At 42.1% G+C, this 23,883-nt stretch overlaps 1 protein-coding gene across 9 annotated transcripts in view; it reads left to right on the forward strand.

Moving 5' to 3' along the window:
• Positions 1–641: 641 nt before the first annotated feature.
• adgrl2b.1 (adhesion G protein-coupled receptor L2b, tandem duplicate 1) overlaps positions 642–23,883 on the forward strand; it is a 137,935-nt gene continuing 114,693 nt past the window's right edge. For all 9 annotated transcript variants that reach the window (XM_089007797.1, XM_089007801.1, XM_089007799.1 and 6 more), the window contains exon 1: positions 642–833. In XM_089007797.1, coding sequence (XP_088863923.1) covers positions 758–833 — 76 coding nt within the window. In that variant the 5' untranslated portion in view covers positions 642–757. The remainder of the gene's footprint in view (positions 834–23,883) is intronic.

Genomic DNA, 23,883 nt, shown 5'->3' on the forward strand with positions numbered 1-23,883 from the left:
GTGAGCACACTTACAAATTGTCAATCCATGCCGATAGTAGACACAGGAGGCCTGCCTTTTTTATTGAGTAGGGTGGGGGTGTGTGGACTGTTAAAGCCATTCACAGGGGCCCATCAAAACCCAACATGTCTAAGGTATTATGCTTCATTGTTACCTAGTTTTGGAATTTAATAGAAGATCAGATGGGAGTGGCGAAGAATTAGTTTTGAGTTCCTTGCGTACACAGCAAAGTTTTTTAATGGCCTTCCACAAAATATGGCACTCTACTTCAGGTCTCTTTTTTTGAATGTAATTGGGTTTCGTGTCAAGACATTTAATGGCAACAGACGTCGCTTCATCAGTAGATCATATTTCTTGGATAACGCCTGGCTTCTTTTGAGGGACCCCAGCTGAGTGTGCGCACAACAGCTGACAGCCAAGCGGATGTAACAACGTTGAGAGGCATCAAGTGGTGCAAATGTTAAATCCAGATTAGTGTTCTGCGATGAATCTGGACAAGGCCCGCACGTTCCAGTAATGCCCGGCGCAACATGACACTGCACACTACGTTGTAAATCCACGGCTGCGTTGAGAATTATGACATCATTGCCCAATTTGCTCAATTTTAACGGCGTCTGCTTTTTGTATTCCTGCAGATGCGAAGATGACTGGTGACGCTTTGCAGAGAACCGCCCGTCGTTGACTTTGTTCCAGCTTCTTGATCTCACTTTGGAAAAAAATACAACTTTTGTTGGACTGCTCGCTGAAGAGGAAGACAATGGCCTCTCCGGCGTGGCGGTGTTCTGCCTTTTCCTGCCTTCTGTTTCTTCTCTGCTGCTGTCACCGTTTACAAGGTGAGTTACCATGGATGCACGTGGTGTTCATAAGATTCCGGCAAACAACCAACGTCTCAAAGAAGAGGCATTTGTATTTTTGTTCCGCTCAAAGATTGAGTTGAATTTGTAACGACTGTTAAAGGACACCCGACGTCTCCGGACAAGTTGTGTCCATAATTTGTAAAATGGCTTCAAATGACTTCTACTGAGCGTATTTTACAAAGATTCCACCGCATATAGCTACATTTTACGTTTTAAGACTGAATATTCCGGAAGTCTTGTTTTTGAGTTGGTGACGAGTCCGTACGTGACGTCACTAAAGGAACGCCCCTGACCGAAAAAAGGACACATCACATCAATGCATTTTGCTGTGCTTGTTTGGGCTGAAAACGTCATGTTGCACCAAAAAGAGCCAGAAGAGGGCGACCAAGCTCCATATGAGGAATTTATCAGCCTGTGGAAACGGGCTGATTAATTCCTCAAAGAGAGCTTGGTCGCCATTTTCTGCCTCTTTTCTGGGACGCTATATTGCAGTCCAGATGCCTCAAAATGACACGGAAGGACTTCTTTAATCAATTGCAAACATGTATGCTTTCCTCTTCAGAACTATTTGAATCATATTCATAATTAGGTGTGTAACAATAAAGCATATTCTCCGAATCTGAAGCCATCGTTTTGATTCTCCAGCAATGCAAGACATCTTGGCGTGACGTCACGAACTAGGGGCGGGACTTTCTGAAAATGCCCAATTCGCAGCTAAATTTTTTTCAGACTTTGGACACTTTAAGTCATTTTTATTGGTGTTTTGCATTTGAATAAAAATATCATACTGCGTGTTTTAGGTATTTTAGATGCTATAAAACGTTAAGAAACAAAAAAGTGACGGTTGTCCTTTAAAAAAGGCAGTGAAGAGCTGTTCAGCAGCACGGTTGCATTTGAGTTCTACTTCAATGATTTGGCAGTGGACAAAAAACAAGTTGCGTTGAACTCATTAAAGAAGGACATGAACCTTCATTTGTATTTTTTTTAAATCCTCACGGCGCTGAGTCTATTTTGCATGATGGTTCGCCTCTCACACAATTAGCTGCTGCTCACCTTGCCCGTCTGCACCGGGGCTTGCGTCACCATGACCACTGAGGGCAAAAGTTAGCAGAAAAAGGCCAGCGAGCGGCCATAGAAGCCTCTTTTGTATTTTTCCATTGTATGGTGGCACGTGGAGGCGGCACTTCATCACCAAGCCGACTGACTGGTTCATCCACAGGGGGTTCTCTGTTTACGACAGATCCCACATCCAATGTCTCAAGGATGGTACTGGTCTGAAGTGCAATAGTTTACACAGCGCTGGAAGAAAAGGCCGTTTTGCGCCACAAGGTTCCTCTGTATTTATTATTTTCTTTATTGTTTTGTATTTATGGCCGACAAATGTCTTTTTTTTGGCCATACAAATATTTACAGTAACTATGACTTTACTACTGCGTGTTTGTCGATTCCTGATAAACAGCACCTTCCAACTACAAAGATCATTATATATCACCTGCACCCCTCACACACACACACACACACACGCATACACGCACACACACACACACACGCACACACACGCACGCACACGCACGCACATGCACACACACACACACACACACACACACACACACGCACGCACGCACACACACACATGCCACACACACACACACACGCATACACACACACACACACACACACACACATAGGCAGGCCTCGAATAAGCCACAATTATTGTAAATGTAACAAACATGATAATGACAGAAAGTGACTGTTGTTACCAAACCTCTCATGATCGTAACTCAAACAAAAGTTGAATCAACCGATATTCTTGAACTCTTTATATAGCTTCAGTCATGACGGCCCTCCAAATGAAATGGCAACTAAAATGTGTCCATGCCAAAAATTAGTTTAACTTCTGATCTTCTTATCTTCTCAAAGGTCGCAAGGCATAACCACCCGGCAGCCTGATACTATTTTATTCGTTAAAAATAAACCCACAATCCAATCTGGAAAAAACAGCTCGCTCACAGACACATTTTCAGAAATGAGCAAATAAACGATTTACTTGGTTGTTTTAATGTCTCACTTGGTGGTTGGGCAAGCATCCAGACAACCAATTGTTTGTGTACTAGCAATTAAGAAGACACATTTCGACAAAATGTGTCCTTGAAGTATTTATTGAAACCCACACGTTCACTGATGCAGACTTGTAATGTCAAAGTCATCCCCCTCCCGCCTCCCCTCATCAACTGCATAGCATAGACTGTCACTCCTCTTTGAGACGCTGAACCCCCTGTGAATATATAGACAGACAGGCAGGCAGACAGACAGACAAACAAAGAGACAGACAGACAGACAGACCGATCGATCGATTGATATTTTTTTACACCGCCACACAATCACATTCCATACAGCATGTATACCTGTCACCCACCAAAGCGAGGCCCTTGATTCGGTGCCTGAGCCATGAAAGAGACGTCTCACTGTTGTTAATTGTCCGTTGGTGACATCCAAAGCCTTTGTTTCTACCTCCTTGCTTCACTTTTGATGGTCGTTTGGTTGTAATTGAAAAGATTGTCACAAAACACATCCGTCTGCGGTGTACCCATCACAACCCCCAATGCTGCTGCCTCAGCTGCTTGATGACGATCATTACACCTCCCCCCACTCCTTTTTGTTCCCATTGTACCGACAACAAAGTAAACCCAAATCACATGCTTGCATTGATTGCTAGTTATATTGTGCACCATCTTTTTTGGGTAGCTTACGTTTCCATTTCAATTCTGTCATTGTCTCTTTTGGTTCTTGAGAGGGATTAATCACTGGATCTGATGATAAAACGGCTGCAATTGACCGCAATATATCGTACACAGAAATACTACGCTGGTCATGAAGAAAAAAAGCTTTTGGCTTCAAGGTTGAGTCGAGTAGACCTGCAGAAACGCTTAACATAATAATGCCTTGGAATCCCGAATACCCGGTTTTGGGTTACATCTGAAGCGAGCAAAGAATGCATATTAACCATTGGTTGATCAGAAATGAGCGCCCAGATTTCCTCCTGTAAATGATATTGGAATCTATCTGCTTTCTATTCACCACCAGCTGCTTGTAGCCTGAAGATTCCCATGATTTGACCAGAGCCCCTCCATGACCTCCTGCCTCTTGAAGGCAAAGACGATAATCAGCTTTTCACCCAAAATAAAGATCCCACATCCTCGGTCTTACTCTCTTCGAGCAGTTGGAGCCCAGAGCTTTGCAAAAACTCATTGCAAATGCATACATTTCGAACCTTCCACTGTAACTTTTTACCTGGACAGCAGCAATTACTTTCAACACATCAGGACAGTAAATTCGAGTCCAGACACCCAGCATCGTGAATTGCAAATGCCTTTCACACAGGTGTGTACACGGCTTAAAGCTCCGTCACTCTGGCTTAATAAGTGTGGTTTCTGAGCAGATCCAGTGAGGGAAATAATCTTAAAACACCCAAGGAAAATCACTCAGGAGAAAATTTTGAAAACATGCACTGTTGATTCATTGCTGACTTTGATCAGAAGAGATGGAAAATCGTCATTTATGGCCGCATTAGGAGTAGTCGCGTCACCATTGTAAAGTACTTTCAAGTTCCGACACTAACCTGAGCGGAAAATTGCCAGGTGGTCCCCACATTCCACGTCGGCGCCATTTCTACAGAAGAGTTGCACTGAAAAGGCATCCGACTCACATCTTTCATCAAGGCCGTTTTCAAGCCCGTGCGAGTACAGTGTCTCAACAAACATTTGCTCTTTCTTCCACTGCTCCGACACAACAATCAAACCGTTTGTTATTCAAACACCGGAGCCGAGCAAGAATGTGGACAAAGACCACAGGAAGTAATCTGCCTCTAAATCTGCCCTTTCTCTCCTTGCAAGACTCCGATTTCAGCATTCATTGGCTCACAATGGCTATGGCGCATACTTGTGGCTGACGCTGTGCGCTCCGTCTGGCGTCTCTCATTTGCAGACCCAAACAGACCTGTTACCTGCGTGGCCTACTTTTGAGAGGCGGAGTTGGTGTGCCTTATGTAACGCCACAAGGATGCAGCAGCAGGCATTGAATCTAAATAAGAGCGAACTAGACTGAAATTTAAATAGACGCCTCGATAGAGTCACGGTCCTCCAAAGTCGTAAGCGCAAAAGTACCAATACTTAACCTTTAATAGACTCTCGCGGCTGTAATAAATGTGATGGAGCAAAGAGAACGTCCATATATTTAGTATCAGAGGAGACCGCTGTTTGGCTACCAGGTCCAACCAGAACGACATGACTTTGCAGGAAAATACACAGGCTACCATATTGCTGCTCTGTATGAAAAGCTCAGACATAAAATAGGGGGGAAAACTGTATCGGAGGCGAGACTCCGTAGCAAGTGGATTGTGGGGCACTGGGTGGGTGTCGCACCTTTCACATTATTTATCAATTTAATGCCCCATCCAGTTTATGGGCATGTAACTGTTCTGCGTGCAAGACACTTGAGCCCTTTTATAAGCCCATATGGTCGAGTAAAATATTTAATCTTCACAAAATGTGTGAATTGTCACTAAAATGGAAGTTGGATTTCCACAAATAGTGGCCATAGGGTGGCTGTTTACGCAAATGAAGATGGGGGAGACGTCTATTAGGGGTTAGGTTTTTATGTACTTATTTTCCACACATTTTTGCTGGATAACATTGAATCACTTCCGGTGATCTCGGGAAGGAGTCGGCAAGACACGGCTCTGGAGCCGCATGCGTCTCTCTCCACAGTGGCTCCTGGCGTTTTTTTCAAAGATTTTTGAAAATGTAAGTCATCCCCCTCCCGCCTCCAACTGCATAGCATAGACTGTCACTCCTCTTTGAGACGCTGAACCCCCTGTGAATATATAGACAGACAGGCAGGCAGACAGACAGACAAACAAAGAGACAGACAGACAGACAGACCGATCGATCGATTGATATTTTTTTACACCGCCACACAATCACATTCCATACAGCATGTCACCCACCAAAGCGAGGCCCTTGATTCGGTGCCTGAGCCATGAAAGATACGTCTCACTGTTGTTAATTGTCCGTTGGTGACATCCAAAGCCTTTGTTTCTACCTCCTTGCTTCACTTTTGATGGTCGTTTGGTTGTAATTGAAAAGATTGTCACAAAACACATCCGTCTGCGGTGTACCCATCACAACCCCCAATGCTGCTGCCTCAGCTGCTTGATGACGATCATTACACCTCCCCCCACTCCTTTTTGTTCCCATTGTACCGACAACAAAGTAAACCCAAATCACATGCTTGCATTGATTGCTAGTTATATTGTGCACCATCTTTTTGGGAAGCTTACGTTTCCATTTCAATTCTGTCATTGTCTCTTTTGGTTCTTGAGAGGGATTAATCACTGGATCTGATGATAAAACGGCTGCAATTGACCGCAATATATCGTACACAGAAATACTACGCTGGTCATGAAGAAAAGAAGCTTTTGGCTTCAAGGTTGAGTCGAGTAGACCTGCAGAAACGCTTAACATAATAATGCCTTGGAATCCCGAATACCCGGTTTTGGGTTACATCTGAAGCGAGCTCTTTTGCTGCAAAGAATGCATATTGACCATTGGTTGATCAGAAATGAGCGCCCAGATTTCCTCCTGTAAATGATATTGGAATCTATCTGCTTTCTATTCACCACCAGCTGCTTGTAGCCTGAAGATTCCCATGATTTGACCAGAGCCCCTCCATGACCTCCTGCCTCTTGAAGGCAAAGACGATAATCAGCTTTTCACCCAAAATAAAGATCCCACATCCTCGGTCTTACTCTCTTCGAGCAGTTGGAGCCCAGAGCTTTGCAAAAACTCATTGCAAATGCATACATTTCGAACCTTCCACTGTAACTTTTTACCTGGACAGCAGCAATTACTTTCAACACATCAGGACAGTAAATTCGAGTCCAGACACCCAGCATCGTGAATTGCAAATGCCTTTCACACAGGTGTGTACACGGCTTAAAGCTCCGTCACTCTGGCTTAATAAGTGTGGTTTCTGAGCAGATCCAGTGAGGGAAATAATCTTAAAACACCCAAGGAAAATCACTCAGGAGAAAATTTTGAAAACATGCACTGTTGATTCATTGCTGACTTTGATCAGAAGAGATGGAAAATCGTCATTTATGGCCGCATTAGGAGTAGTCGCGTCACCATTGTAAAGTACTTTCAAGTTCCGACACTAACCTGAGCGGAAAATTGCCAGGTGGTCCCCACATTCCACGTCGGCGCCATTTCTACAGAAGAGTTGCACTGAAAAGGCATCCGACTCACATCTTTCATCAAGGCCGTTTTCAAGCCCGTGCGAGTACAGTGTCTCAACAAACATTTGCTCTTTATTCCACTGCTCCGACACAACAATCAAACCGTTTGTTATTCAAACACCGGAGCCGAGCAAGAATGTGGACAAAGACCACAGGAAGTAATCTGCCTCTAAATCTGCCCTTTCTCTCCTTGCAAGACTCCGATTTCAGCATTCATTGGCTCACAATGGCTATGGCGCATACTTGTGGCTGACGCTGTGCGCTCCGTCTGGCGTCTCTCATTTGCAGACCCAAACAGACCTGTTACCTGCGTGGCCTACTTTTGAGAGGCGGAGTTGGTGTGCCTTATGTAACGCCACAAGGATGCAGCAGCAGGCATTGAATCTAAATAATGAGCGAACTAGACTGAAATTTAAATAGACGCCTCGATAGAGTCACGGTCCTCCAAAGTCGTAAGCGCAAAAGTACCAATACTTAACCTTTAATAGACTCTCGCGGCTGTAATAAATGTGATGGAGCAAAGAGAACGTCCATATATTTAGTATCAGAGGAGACCGCTGTTTGGCTACCAGGTCCAACCAGAACGACATGACTTTGCAGGAAAATACACAGGCTACCATATTGCTGCTCTGTATGAAAAGCTCAGACATAAAATAGGGGGGAAAACTGTATCGGAGGCGAGTCTCCGTAGCAAGTGGATTGTGGGGCACTGGGTGGGTGTCGCACCTTTCACATTATTTATCAATTTAATGCCCCATCCAGTTTATGGGCATGTAACTGTTCTGCGTGCAAGACACTTGAGCCCTTTTCATAAGCCCATATGGTCGAGTAAAATATTTAATCTTCACAAAATGTGTGAATTGTCACTAAAATGGAAGTTGGATTTCCACAAATAGTGGCCATAGGGTGGCTGTTTACGCAAATGAAGATGGGGGAGACGTCTATTAGGGGTTAGGTTTTTATGTACTTATTTTCCACACATTTTTGTTGGATAACATTGAATCACTGCCGGTGGTCTCGGGAAGGAGTCGGCAAGATACGGCTCTGGAGCCGCATGCGTCTCTCTCCACAGTGGCTTCCTGGCGTTTTTTTCAAAGATTTTTGAAAATGTAAAAATATGGGGGAGGGAAATATCTGTCCATCCATCCTTCCATTTACCATACCGCTTTATCATAATTAGGGTCGCGGGGGGTGCTGGAGTCTATCCCAGCCGTCTTTTTTCTCTAGGCGGGAGACACCCTGAATTGGTTGCCAGCCAATCGCACTGCACACAGAGACAAACAACCATTGACACTCAGGAACAATTTCGAATGTTCAATCAACCTGTCATGCATATTTTTGGAATGTGGGAGGAAACCGGAGGAGTCAGAGAAAACCCAGGCGGGCCCCGGGAGAACATGCAAACTCCACACAGGGAGGCCGGAACAGCTCTTGAACTAACAACCTCTGCACTGTGAAGCAGGCAGGCTAACCACTCGACTGGGAGGGATATACTTTTAATATTGATATGGTTTGTGTAGGTGTGGTTTCTGAGCAGATCCAGTGAGGGAAATAATCTTAAAACACCCAAGGAAAATCACTCAGGAGAAAATTTTGAAAACATGCACTGTTGATTCATTGCTGACTTTGATCAGAAGAGATGGAAAATCGTCATTTATGGCCGCATTAGGAGTAGTCGCGTCACCATTGTAAAGTACTTTCAAGTTCCGACACTAACCTGAGCGGAAAATTGCCAGGTGGTCCCCACATTCCACGTCGGCGCCATTTCTACAGAAGAGTTGCACTGAAAAGGCATCCGACTCACATCTTTCATCAAGGCCGTTTTCAAGCCCGTGCGAGTACAGTGTCTCAACAAACATTTGCTCTTTCTTCCACTGCTCCGACACAACAATCAAACCGTTTGTTATTCAAACACCGGAGCCGAGTAAGAATGTGGACAAAGACCACAGGAAGTAATCTGCCTCTAAATCTGCCCTTTCTCTCCTTGCAAGACTCCGATTTCAGCATTCATTGGCTCACAATGGCTATGGCGCATACTTGTGGCTGACGCTGTGCGCTCCGTCTGGTGTCTCTCATTTGCAGACCCAAAAAGACCTGTTACCTGCGTGGCCTACTTTTGAGAGGCGGAGTTGGTGTGCCTTATGTAACGCCACAAGGATGCAGCAGCAGGCATTGAATCTAAATAACGAGCGAACTAGACTGAAATTTAAATAGATGCCTCGATAGAGTCACGGTCCTCCAAAGTCGTAAGCGCAAAAGTACCAATACTTAACCTTTAATAGACTCTCGCGGCTGTAATAAATGTGATGGAGCAAAGAGAACGTCCATATATTTAGTATCAGAGGAGACCGCTGTTTGGCTACCGGGTCCAACCAGAACGACATGACTTTGCAGGAAAATACACAGGCTACCATATTGCTGCTCTGTATGAAAAGCTCAGACATAAAATAGGGGGGAAAACTGTATCGGAGGCGAGACTCCGTAGCAAGTGGATTGTGGGGCACTGAGTGGGTGTCGCACCTTTCACATTATTTATCAATTTAATGCCCCATCCAGTTTATGGGCATGTAACTGTTCTGCGTGCAAGACACTTGAGCCCTTTTTATAAGCCCATATGGTCGAGTAAAATATTTAATGTTCACAAAATGTGTGAATTGTCACTAAAATGGAAGTTGGATTTCCACAAATAGTGGCCATAGGGTGGCTGTTTACGCAAATGAAGATGGGGGAGACGTCTATTAGGGGTTAGGTTTTTATGTACTTATTTTCCACACATTTTTGCTGGATAACATTGAATCACTTCCGGTGATCTCGGGAAGGAGTCGGCAAGACACGGCTCTGGAGCCACATGCGTCTCTCTCCACAGTGGCTCCCTGGCGTTTTTTTCAAAGATTTTTGAAAATGTAAAAATATGGGGGAGGGAAATATCTGTCCATCCATCCTTCCATTTACCATACCGCTTTATCATAATTAGGGTCGCGGGGGGTGCTGGAGTCTATCCCAGCCGTCTTCTTTCTCTAGGCGGGAGACACCCTGAATTGGTTGCCAGCCAATCGCACTGCACACAGAGACAAACAACCATTGACACTCAGGAACAATTTCGAATGTTCAATCAACCTGTCATGCATATTTTTGGAATGTGGGAGGAAACCGGAGGAGTCAGAGAAAACCCAGGCGGGCCCCGGGAGAACATGCAAACTCCACACAGGGAGGCCGGAACAGCTCTTGAACTAACAACCTCTGCACTGTGAAGCAGGCAGGCTAACCACTCGACTGGGAGGGATATACTTTTAATATTGATATGGTTTGTGTAGGAGGATAAAAATGACACAAACATTCTTAAGGTTTTCCACTGCTGATAAAATGTGGAGTTTTATGGGTTTCAATGTTTGCAAATTTGCCTCCAAGATGCGCCCACGTCTTAATGACATCACTATTTTTTGCAAAGATGAACATTCAATCCTCAGTCCAATTATTATAACCATTACATTCGCCTTTGTTTTCGGACTGAAAAACGCGGACACAGCCAGACTTACACATATGTCACATGAAGATTTGCATCATAGCCTTCAACACTTTATCAGGGCGGGAAACCAAGCAGATGCCTCTTGTTGTCAAACCGGCGGTGTGCATGGTGGGCCATGGACTCCAAAAGTAAAAAGACAAAAATAACAGAGGAGAACAGATGATTCAACATTTCCTCTGCCATGTTTTACTTTTATAAATGCATGCTACGGTTTATTGCACTGTTTGTTGCCCAGATAAGGGGCACATTGGGCACATTCAATTTTGTTGTTTTTCCGAATCCTCAAAATCAATCTACATTAAAAACTGGATTTTTTTTTATTGTATTTCTATCATTTCAAAGCAATGAAATATACTGTAATTAATTCATATTATTTCAAAGTTAAACTTGAGGCAGCATCCTACAACAGAGTAGTTATGTGGTGTGCCTTATTTCTACATTTAGTGATGTAATTTAATCATGCGAATTTTAAAAGGCGCTTATAAATGACATTTATTATTATTATTATTATTATTATTATTATTATTATTATTATTATTAGTAGTAGTAGTAGTAGTAGTAGTAGTAGTAGTAGTAGTAGTAGTAGTAGTAGTAGTAGTATTAGTATTAAATGTAAACAGAGATTACAGAGCGATGTTTAGAGATGTTTGTATGGCGAATTACCCCAACATTAGTATTAGTATTCTTAGTATTATTATATTATTATAGTATAGTATTATTATTAGTAGTATTATATAAGTATTAAGTATATTAGTATATTAGTACATATTAGTATTATGACTATTATTAGCATTATTAGTATTATTATATACATAAAGCTTTTAATTTTGTGCAGCTCCACACAGATTTGTTTTTGTTCTTTTTGGTCCAATATAGCTCTTTCAACATTTTGGGTTACCAACCACTAGACTCTAGGGCAAAGATGTCAAAGTATTTTTTTTTCACAGGCCACATTGTGGAGATTGCATGTCCCACCCGGGCTTGCATGAACTTTCTCTGCATACTCTGGTTTTCTCCCACATTCTAAAAATATGCATGGCTGGCTGATTCAACACTCCAGATTGTGAGCATGGATGGTTATTTGTCTCTGTGTGACATTCGATTGGTTGTCAACCGGTTCAGGGTGTCCCCCACCTACTTCCCAAAGACATCCGGGATTGGCTCCAGCAGCCCCTGTGACCCTTGTGAGGATAGGTGGATCATAAAATGGATCAATAGATGAATCATTTCTAATATGTAATAATAACCACGAGGGGTTTAACGCCAAAACTTGCCCATCAACATGGAAGCACATTGTCAATCTATTGGAACATTCCACACCATGCGAGTTCATCTTTCACAATGCGCAGGGAACAAACATTTTGGGATTTTGCATTAGCTGTTTTTTAGTCAAGTTTATTAGTGTGAACAAACAGGAAAGTCTAGAAAGCTCTCTTACAGTATATTTGAAACTCAAAGGAAAAACATTGCTCTGATAACTGTATGTAACTTGAAGAAACGACGTAAGGGCATGAAATTCAATTAAAAATAAAATTTTCATCCTTTCCTTTTAATTAACACCGGAGGAAACTGATTTTTTTTACACAGTATACCATTTCTTTCTCCAAAAAGGTAGTTTAGGTTAACAAAACTCTTTTGTCTCATGCAGTGCCATGCAATGTGCAGATTGAAGAGCCTCCCCGCAGTGCCTCACTGGCATTTCCAGTCCTGGGCCTCCCCCGCATGGGCGGTGGGTGGGTGATGCAGGGGGGGAATATTGTCCCGCTAAATCCTCATTGGCCTGAGGCCACGCACAGCCAGTCTGTCGACTATTGATATGCTTGGCTTGGCATTTTATAATTCATATTGAGCGTCACCCCCAAGGCGGGGCGAACAACATTTACGGTATCAGCCAAACCAAGAGAGAGTCACAAATGAGTGGTCAATCCATGTGCCGTAATACATCATACAACTGGATGTTTTTCAAACAATGGTTCGTGCTACACATTTCACACCACGTTTCACACATTTCATGATTGTAGTTTATTTTTACAATTTATTTTCTTTATTTTAGTTATTCACACATAGGCCTTTGTCATCATGCCAGACAACAGGCAGCAATAACAAGAAGCCATCTTAATAATAGCCTAGCCAGACAGAAAGTTTTGAATCAAAACACGGCGGCGGATTGAAATGGGGCGGAGAAGTCTGAATATCTGGGATCAGCCTCTCACTTCTAGTCCGAGGAAATGAAATATGAGGCTGTCCGTGATGGGTTCGCTCGACATTTTACGACAGCGATTTGTTGTCTTTGCCCTAGACCTCAGCTTTTATGATGTTTACACGATTTCGTGTTGCGAGGCCTTAATCTATCAAGGTCTGAACTACATTTTCTGACACTTTGATTCCATTTGCTTTTCCTCTTAATATCGCATAGCTTTTCTAGTAACAAGTTGTGCAAACACTGAAACAAATGCCTCCTTCAATCTTTTTCCCTCTTTTAAAAACTACCCACACTTGTTTTTCCCCCTGGCAGCCTAATTCAAATAATAGATGAGTCCGGCTTACAACCCCAAAATTCATTTACTTTGGAATTTTTGTATTTTCTCCGTGGGAGTCGCCGCAGGGTTCAGCTGTCATAACACGGTGATGCATTAAACCAGGAAGAAGGGATTCAAAGAATATTAGGTTCTACGACATCACATTTTTCTTTTTGTTTGCAGTGCAGACAAACATATTGGGGGTGATAAAAACAAAAGGGAGTAGAAACCTGCTGGATTTAGGTTTCATGTATATTTAATACAGGCAAAGCTGAAGAAAACGAGCTTAGCACGCAAATGAAAAATTGTCACAGCAGTACTGGGTCGGGACTTCCTAAAATAGGCCCACATCCCCACCTGCTAGATGGAGAGCTGTTTTTTCTCAGCACAAAATAAACTCACTTTGATTATCAAAGTTCATTGGTGTGATTGTTCACAGTGTTACTAAAATAACTGGGACCATCATTTAAACCCGTTGCTGACCAAAACAGGAGCACATACCAAAGCACATCCGGTCAAGATTTAGTGTGTTTGTTTGACCACACTGACTGAAATGGATGGATGGTGTGTGTATGTGTGTGTGTTTGTGTGTGTGTGTGTTTGTATGTTCGTTTTCCGGACAGTTTTATCCTCACGAAGTTCGCGGGGGGTGCTGCAGCCTATCCCAGCTGTCTTCAGGCACTCGGCGGGGGACAACCTGAACTGGTTGTCATCCAATCACAGGGCACAGAGAGAGGAACAATCATGTGTGCACACACTCACACATAGGGTCAACTTAGAATGCTCAATCAGCCTGGTATGCATTTTTAGAACGTACATGTTTTTGGAACAACTTCATAATGTCGAAGTTGTGGAAGTAGCGTTTCGCCCTATGGGTCGACGTTCTGGCTTTTAGGATCTAAATTATCCAAAGATGTTAATGAATGGCATATTATATACACTACCTCTGTGGGAGTATGATAATAAACGGATACATGGATCAATTCATTATCTCTATGGATCTGATTTAATGCCACCTTTGCTTGTCCATTCATACGGTGCCATATGATATCCGCCTATCAACAAGCGGCCACTCAAACACCTAGCGAAAGAATATGAGTCAGCACAACTGGTTTTCTCTTTATCAACTCGCCACCTGAACTGATTTTCTAAGAAAAAGCATGTCAAGCCATAATGGAGAGTTTTCGTGTGCTTATATTGCCTTCCACTTTTTTGTTCTTTTTCCACTTAAGATCTCCTGCAGAGGAGCAGGATATACTGTAAATCTAACATCAAGGAGACTTTTATGCACTTACTTGTGCTGGGCTTTTGCTCTTTTCTTGTAATTGCCTTTCAGTGCTCTGATAATGATCTTATAAATGCATTGGTTATTCCCCCACCCCCCCTGTCTCTCTCTCACAATTTGTCGCCTAGCCCCACTAGCAATGAATGCAGCACTGTTGCAATCACTGTATTAGTAATCTCCTCAGGTTGGGAGAGCCTGTGCATTAGGGCATGGCTACACCATTTTCTCTTTTTGACCCAGTCGCCCCGGAATTAAATGTCACCTCAGGGGTGGGTCACCTACACACAAAGGCCACCAGCCGATTTGCAGATCTAAACAGTCCGAGATAAGGAAGCCCTCTCCCGCCGTGCAGGAAATTGAATAAGTATGCTGCACTGAAGAAAAAGCAGAGCACAAAGAGCACTTTTGTTTGCTTCGCGCAATCGCTGTTGACCCTCTCATGTAGCGTCTATCCTAGTTTAAGTGCGGGGAGGCACAATGGCTTCATCGAGGTTGAGGGGCAGGAAACTGTCCGTCATCAATACAAGAACCCCCCCACACCCTCTATGTGTATTTCTTTATCAACGCTCCTGTATCTGCCCCCATGGAACGGAATGCCGGCAGAAGGGAAGCGGGGCAAGGTCATCACGATCAAGTCAGTCAGAGTGGCTAGATAGTGGTTGGGGGGAGGGTGTCGGATATTTTCTTCCCTCCCCACCTGGCAGAGACACAGTGAAGTAAAACACACTGTCTGACAAGACAACATGTTTTTATGTTTAGGGCCAAAGCAGCAGGGAAAGCAAAAGCCCACTTGGAATTCTTTTGGTGGCATATAATTGCTGCTGTGGGGGAGCTCAACATTTCCGAAAACTCACTGATTCTCACATCTGTCCTAGTGAATTGGATTAGTGAACATCCATCCATCCATTTTCCGTACCGCTTATTCCTCATTAGGGTCGCGGGGGGTGCTGGTGCCTATCTCAGCTGTCTTCGGGCACGAGGCGGGGGACACCCTGAATTGGTTGCCAGCCAATCGCAGGGATTAGTGAACATCTGCTTTTTATGTGGAATCCAACAATCAACATCTTAACCCTTTTTCTTTGTTTATTTTTATTTTGGATGGTTGTTACAAACCAAAGCAGTGATTTAATAGAAATTTATTTGTATGTATTTTCTGCACTGTCAAATTGAATCAATGGAAAATGGAAATTAAAAGGTGTTTTTTTTTAATTCTTTGATTCATGGATTAATTGATAAGGTAATTGACAGAGTCAAGGAAGAATTATTTGCAGCTATGACACACTATTCTTCCCAATCAGAATATTGAAGTATTCTATTTTTTTAAGCCCTGACTGTTTTCTCAGCAGAAAGGGTAGGACAAATCCAACACCTCAGGATGATCGCTCAGGATAATCTTTGAAGGATTTCCGCTCCTCGAGCCTTTGCTGGATTTGATCGGAGGGTGACAGGTGATGGTGGTAGGGGGGTTACATAAATTCAACTCAACGATAATAATAATAATAATAATAATAATAATAATAATAATACATTTTATTTCAAACGCCTTTCAAAACTCTCAAGGACACTTTACAGTCACAGACAATCATAGATACAATTATAAATAAAATACAATTATAAATAGAAAACAATAAATAAAATACAATTATAAATAGAAACAAGAGATAGAGCTACAAAGAAAATGCAATTTGGTGTTTGCGCTGCTGTGTTGTGGATGAAATTATGCGGTACTATATAAAAAAAAAAGCCTTGCCTCGCTTCACACTTCGATGAAAACATCGACTCATTTGCAGATATAAATACACAAATGGTCTTTCTCAGCCAGAGCATTGTTGGCCTCTTAATCAAAGTGTCGGCACGTGCAGCCTTAAAATGAACACAGGCAAGGATGGCTAGACATTTAACAGGTCAGTGACACTTGGTTGAGCCCCCCCAGAAGCGGGACGAGCTGTGAAAAATCACAGCATGCATTTCATTTATGATGTATGAAGTGGTGAAGAGAAAGCCACTCGCTGAACCTGTTGTACACATGTTGCTTTGCCCTTTTCATGCCCTCGATCTGTGTTCATTGTGTGACATGTGGCGACACCGTGGTAAGGCGAAGGCCTGCGTGGAGCCGTGAGCATGCCATTAAAACAAACTCAATCACCCCTCCTTATTCCTGCTTTCCTTCATCTTCCCGCTCCATCCTCCACCCTGAGGGAAGGCACCTTGAGCGGAAAATCCAGCTGGGTTTTAAGTGGCGGGGCAAAAAAAAAAAAAAAACAGGCTTGAAAGGGAGTTGAGGGCTGATCAAGCCTGTAAGAGTATATCCACGCCACACTCGGGGGAGTTTGCACGAACTCGGCTCTTTCGGTGCGTTTCATCAACTCCCCGTATAAAGAAGAGACACGGATGTGGAGTGAGCAATGAACTAATTCTGTCAGAATGGCGCTCGCCGCAGCGCATGTGTGCTTTTCATCTCCTGATCGTTGTTTCTCTTTCAGCTGCTTTGCCTGGGTGACAGTTATTTGTCTCTTTGAAAGGGTTTGTTCTCTCCACAGACAATAACATGTCGTAGAATTAGACTTTCTTCTCCGCTTGACGTGTCAACGGACAGCACAGCGGAAGCCATTCCATTTGGTCTCTGAAACGGAATCATATCTGGTATGACATTGGCAAGCTTTTCAGAGAACGCCAGCAGAAAGTCAGATTTACGCTAAAAAATATGTGTAATATGAACATTTTCAGGCTAAGACAACCAAATGAAGAAAATAAGGTTGCGCCGCTGTGCAAGCTAGTTCATAACCCTGAAACAGCGAATGTTGACGCGGAAGACCGCCTATAAAGTTTTCATCTGCAATTTAGACTCCAATTATCCCAAAAAAATGGAAAAATCAACAAAGTCATGCTTACGGAAAAAAACCTAATCTTGTTTTTAAATGTTTTACAAAGTGCAACATCAATAGGAGCAATCAATGATGCAGACAGAGTGGTAGAAGGAACCGTGTGAATTACGATGCTATCAAATCACAAACAATGCCATTTGTTGTTTTTTGACTCAATGGAAAGAGCCCGCGAGAGGTTGGTTTTGTTGAAATGATCTCAATGCTGTGATGTGGGCTCTATTTATTTACGGAGTAGAGCGGAAGACATTTTCCTGCCCCATGCGTAATTCGTTCCATGTGGGAATTTTAATATCTCTGAGTTCTGTAACATAAATGTTGGGCACAAAAAAAAAAAAAAAACTAAACATGAATGCATTACAATACCGTTTCAGTACTCATGTCTGTCTATCAAGCCAGATTGAGTCTGTACATTTTAAAACATTCTGCTCAAATTGGTGTTTTGGACGCTATTCTGACTGCCAAAAACACCAACACTTAACCGAATACATAGCGAACAACACATGTCAAGGTAAAGTGGTTTGAACTCTTGACATTTTCTGCTGCTTGATAGAAATCGCTTTCCGGGAACGCTCTCAAATGCAAAAACCGCAGGAGGTTCAACTGTGTCTAATTAAGAGATGATAGATCAGATGGGAAAATCCTTTAAAGACGCTGGAAAGTGAACTCGTCGATGGCCGTCTCAAATGACACTATACAAACCAGAAGATACGGTAACTGTTGATAACCTGTACAAAGACCGAAAAAGATATACTCATTTGAGGAGACACAGTCTAGCGTGAAACTGTTTTTTTTTACTCTTTCAAATTTCCCAATTACTTTTATTTTTATGTGGCCATATTGGCGCCCGGTGATGCACTTGGACTACTAATTTCTGCCTATACAGCATGCAATTAGCTAACTAGCTATGACTGCGCCCTGAAAATTCATCTTCCCTGAATGTCATGATTTACAGGGTAGCTTAGTGCCCTTATTTAAATTGCCAAATGGGGAGATGACGCAGCGGACGATTTATAAGAAAATTGAGAGATTAAAAAACATCAATTTCATGGCAGAGCGTGGTTTGTTGTACAGTGTTAGCCAGTGGAGACATTAGCTTGATTTATTTTTATATCATTATATTTTATTAGACAATACATTTTATCAATTCCCAATTTATTCATTGATTCATTTCACAAATTTGCAGATTTTTTTTTTTAATCGTTGAAATTTGCAGCAGACTTGTTCACAGTATAATTCTTTGTGTCATCAAATCTCACCTATATTTCCACTTTACAGGGACTTTAAAACTATTTGTAGGGGATCATTTGCTTGGTACTTTGTTGAATCAAAAAAATACAATAAAGGACTTTGTAAGAAACAGTTCTTACATACATCATTGTTTTGGGACAATACATTGGGATGTGATTCTTTTTTTGAGCGTTAGGAAGAAAACTGGCCCTGAGTCTGTTTTATCGTTGAGTTTATTGATCATATATTCAGGCTATTATGATTTCACATCGCAACCGTCATGGCCTAAATTATCATGTTTGTCGTTATTGTCACTATCCATCCATCCATTTTCTAATTCCCTTATGCTCATAAGGTTTGTGGCCGTGTTAGAGTTTATCCCAGCCGTCTTCGTTCAGTAGGCGGGAGACACCCTGAACTGCTTGTATGTTTAAAAAAACATAATTACGTCACAACCATTTATAGCAGGGATGTGCATGTGAAATTCATCTCCATGTCTAATCACCTCATCTCATTCACCTCATCTCTAATCACTTCATCTCATCTCATCACCCAAATGGCACTGTATATCATTGCCATGATATCTATACTGAATAAAAGTTGAAGAAACACCCGTGATCTAAAGCAAGCTTCAGTCAATCACAAAGTCGTAATATCAAATATGCTTAACACAGTGATAAGACAAATAATGTACAGTGATACCTCAGCTTACGAACGCTTTAGATCACGGACTTTTCGCCTCACGAACATTAAAGTCGCGAGCATATAGTCTTGGCGGACGAACCAAACCACACAGCACCGCGGTTGCTGGCGGACTCGTTTTCGGCAGATGAACACCAAACCACATGGTCGAACAGTGCCGTGGTGGCTGGCAGACTAGTTTTCGCCACCTTCTTTCTTTGAGTGCTGATGTGGTTTGTTATCAAGTGGAGTACTTTTGCTATTATGGGACCAAAAAAGACCTCGCCAAAGGCTAGTGTTTAGCCGAAGAGGACACAAAAGAAAATTACAGTCGAACAGAATAAGGAGATCCTCGAAAAACACGAACGAGGTGTGCGTTTGTGTGACTTAGCGTCCAAGTACTAGGACGCTAAGCCGACACTACGTGTGGCTAAGGGTGTTTCTGTGTTGTCTAAGCAACGGTCTCAGACAATAGAAGGGGTTGAAAAATTTCTGTTGATTTGGATTAACGAAAAGCACCTAGCAGGGGACAATGTGAGTGAGGGTATTCTCGCCGAGAAAGCACGGCAACTTCACTCGGATATTATCAAGAGGCAACTACAGTGGGACCTTGGCTTACGAACTTAATTGGTTCCCAGACAGAGTGTGTAAGGCGAAAAGTGTGTATCCCAAAAAATAATTTCCCCTAGGAAAGCATTAAAATGAGAATAATCCGTTCCCAGGTCCGCATAAAACATAATTTTCTACTTTCTAATTTTCTAAGCCTTAAAACTACACAAAATATACCTTATTTTATGTATAATAAATGTGCTATAGTATTATGATTAATGACATAAACTGTACTGTACAATAAAGTAATTTTATTTTACCTTTGTGATGGTCGTTAATGGCTTGATGGAATGGAGTGGCCGCTTTCATCAGCAGTAAACACTTGATGAGGAACGTAGCCTTCTTCTTTCACCATCTTGAAGAATGATCCCTTGTAGGAGCTTTCTCTGTGATAATTGTATCTAGTTTATCATCAATTGTGATCTGCTTAGCTGGGTTGATAGCTTTTTGCATCAAGTCTACAGATGACTTGTGCGGGTTATTTGTGGAGCCTGATTGATGGGATATTTAACCTTCCAGTCTACACTCTGCTTTTGAACTATCAAAGTTGAAATGGGTCCAAATTTCACTGTTTTCTATCCATTTTCTCACCATTTTACTTGTTTTTTTTCACTTTTGTTTTTTTTTTGTTTCAAGCTCTGTCCTCTCCCTTTCGTGTGTGTGTGTTTTCTCACTCTTTGTCTGCCTGTCTCTTTAATGTTTAACCCCCCGCCCCACCACTGCTGGGTTCTTGACCAATCACGTGGCTTTAACCGAAGACACCATTTTGTTTTTTGGAGAACGGCCTCACTCTCTCTGTCTGTCACCCGATCCCCTCACTGTTGCGTTCTTGAACAGTCAACAGGGAATAGAGGACAAAAAAAGTCCGCTGCCATTTCCTTGTTTGGAGAACGAGCTCGTTCACAAACGACACATCACTCATTGTGGCAGCTGCGTGTGTATCCCGAAAAATAGTTTGTATGCCAAGGTAAAATTTTCAGAAATGTAACGTTCGTAAACCGAAAAGTTCGTAAGTCAAGGGGTTCGTAAACAGAGGTCCCACTGTACATCAACGACCATCACAAAGATAAATAAAACAACTTTATTATACAATACAGTGAGACCTCAATTTACGAACTTAATTGGTTCCCAGACAGAGTGTGTAAGGCGAAAAAAAATGTTCGATAGGAAAGCATTAAAATGGGAATAATCCATTCCCGGGTTTCCATAAAATATACTTTTCAACTAAATAAGCCTTAAGACTACACACAACATACCTTATTCTATGTATAATAAATGTGCTATTGTATTGTAATCGATGAGAAGGTTTCTTCAGCCGTCATCTGTACAAAAGTGAAGGTTTCGGACGTTTCGCCTCCTATCCAAGAGGCTTCGTCAGCGAACTAAAGTCTGACTGGTCGTATCGGCCCCATTTATATATCCCTAATGTCCAGACCTGGTGGCACCGGACACAGCTATGATAGGTCCCCACTCTCAGGTATGTGATGGATCGTTCATACAATAGCCTGCTCAGGCAAAACAGGTTAGGCAACTTTCGCAATGCTGATGAGGGTCGTTATGCTGATGAGGTGATACCGGGGGGAGTGGGGGTAATAGGCCAATCGTTAGTCAGGAATGTAGGAACAATCAGTGGGGCCACAGGGGGGGGTCCCGCGCCCCCCCCAACCTGAGAGTAGGGACCTATCATAGCTGTGTCCGGCACCACTAGGTCTGGACATTAGGGATATATAAATGGGGCCGATACGACCAGTCAGACTTTAGTTCGCTGACGAAGTCTCTTGGATAGGAGGCGAAACGTCCGAAACCTTCACTTTTGTACAGATGACGGCTGAAGAAACCTTCTCATCGATGGACCACTCCTGTACGACTGAGAGCTTACACAGACGTATTGTATTGTAATGAAAGAAATACACTGAATTGTGTCATAAAGTCACTTTATTTACATTTGTGATGGTCATTTATGGCTTGATGGAATGGCATTGGAGGTCAAAGGTCAAAGGGAATTGCTGTTTGGAAAGAGAGGCACATTACATGAGGACTGATATTAAAGAAATAAACTGTGCTGTAAAATAAAGTTTTATTTACCTTTTTGACGGTCGTTGATGGCATATGGAAGGAGAGTCACCTTCCATAAGGACTTTTGGTAACTTAACCTCTGGTGCTGTTCGGTCGTGTGCTTCCGCCGAAGATCACTCCGCCAGCCGTGGTGGGTATGTATTATGAAAATAGTGCTTTTTATAAGGTTTAATTTTCATAAATTTGACGTTTGTAAGACAAAAAGTTTGTAAGTTGAGGTGTTTGTAAGTTGAGGTCTCACTGTACATTTTATTTCCTTAATTACAATACAGTAGCACGTTTATTATACATAAAATAAGCTATATTTTGTGTAGTTTTAAGGCTTATTTAGTAGAAAATTGTTTTATGGGGACCTGGGAATGGATTTTTCTCTTTTTTAATGGTTTCCTTTGGGAAATAAATGTTCGGCAGACGAACTTGTCGCCTTACACACACTTTCTGGGAACCAATTAAGTTCGTGAGCTGAGGTATCACTGTACTTTATTTGAAATGAGATTTTGAGGAGCAGTTTCTAGTTGGTGTTGACAATACATATGCTTCACATGCAAAGTGTCAGAGTGCGTTTCAAGGAAAAGAAACACAACCGATATGTGATGGAAAATTCAATGTGTATACTGTCCTTGTGGTGGTTTGGAAGTGACTTGAAAAATAGCATCATTCGCATAAATAATCATAAAATCCTCACTTCACCCGCCTTGCTTTTCCTAACCCTGAATTTCAATGTTTTATGATCATGATTCATGGTGTCATTGCCTGGCCTGGGTTCCTGCTCAAAGCAATAAAAAGGGGTGTCATCGTACTGTGTTGTAATCTCCCCTCTCGTGCTATTAAAAGCATATTTTGACTTTTTTTTCCGACGTCATTGTCAAACCGGACTTTCCATTGGAATCGCTAACTAGGCATTGAAGCAACGAGGCTCAACTCATGCAGCTGCCTCGGCCATTTTAATGCTTATTTTCTGCCTCAACAACCGCGAGCGCTTCCAAACACAAAACACACTCTCCCCTCCCTGAAACACTCCTTGCAGCTAAGCGGACAGCTCATTGCAATTGCAGTTGCTTCTCTTGGGTTTAAATTTAGAAAGAATAGAATAATTAAAAAAAGGTCTTTATCTCATGAGCTATCATCAAGTTAACAGTTGATGTGATAAAAAAAATAAAATGTCATCAGCTCGTGTTCATTCTTCAAATGATCCCACCTCTGTTTACTTCCTTCTTTCCATTTCAATTGGAAATCAAACCAGTGAATAAAACAATTGACAACATTGTTAGGGTATTTTTCCAAGTTGTATGTATTAAATAAAACTATTTTTAAATTACAACTTTTTTAAAAAAAGGAATAAAAAAAATTAAATTGATAAATAGGCCAAATAACTCATGGATTGGTCCTGATTAAGTGTCCCAGAACAGCATTTACGTTTCCAAATTAGCTACAATCAGTCCAGACCGTATCCACAATCCATCAAATAATGCATTAGCCATATGATGTTGAGCCTTAATGCATATGCAGCGTTTTTGAAACGGCTTCATGCATTGCATCCAACACGGAAGATGTGCTTGTCTGTCGTTTGTCTACAATTATCCTCTTCCTTGTCTCTTTTGCACCCTTCTGTACCAACATGGGTCACCTCTACCAACCAACACATACAGACATATTGTCCACGGGGTATTCTTGCATGACGGTTAAACAAGAATGAAGATGAACTCTGTTTTTGAAATGTTTTGAAATGCCGTGACTGCAGGACCACACACGGTATTCTGTGTGGTGTGTCCACACAATTAATGATTCAAAATCAATGCGGTCATGAACGGACAAAAAGCGTATCTTCCTCACTTAAAGAAGATGAGCACTTCAAATAAGTTTGATCTTGATATAATATAGCTGATTCATCATTTAACATAGGTAATTTATGGTCCGGGCGGA

The sequence above is a fragment of the Hippocampus bargibanti genome, linkage group LG11 (genome assembly GCF_051943395.1).
Source record: "Hippocampus bargibanti isolate YZ-2025 linkage group LG11, ASM5194339v1, whole genome shotgun sequence".
In the NCBI taxonomy this organism is placed as follows: domain Eukaryota; kingdom Metazoa; phylum Chordata; class Actinopteri; order Syngnathiformes; family Syngnathidae; genus Hippocampus; species Hippocampus bargibanti.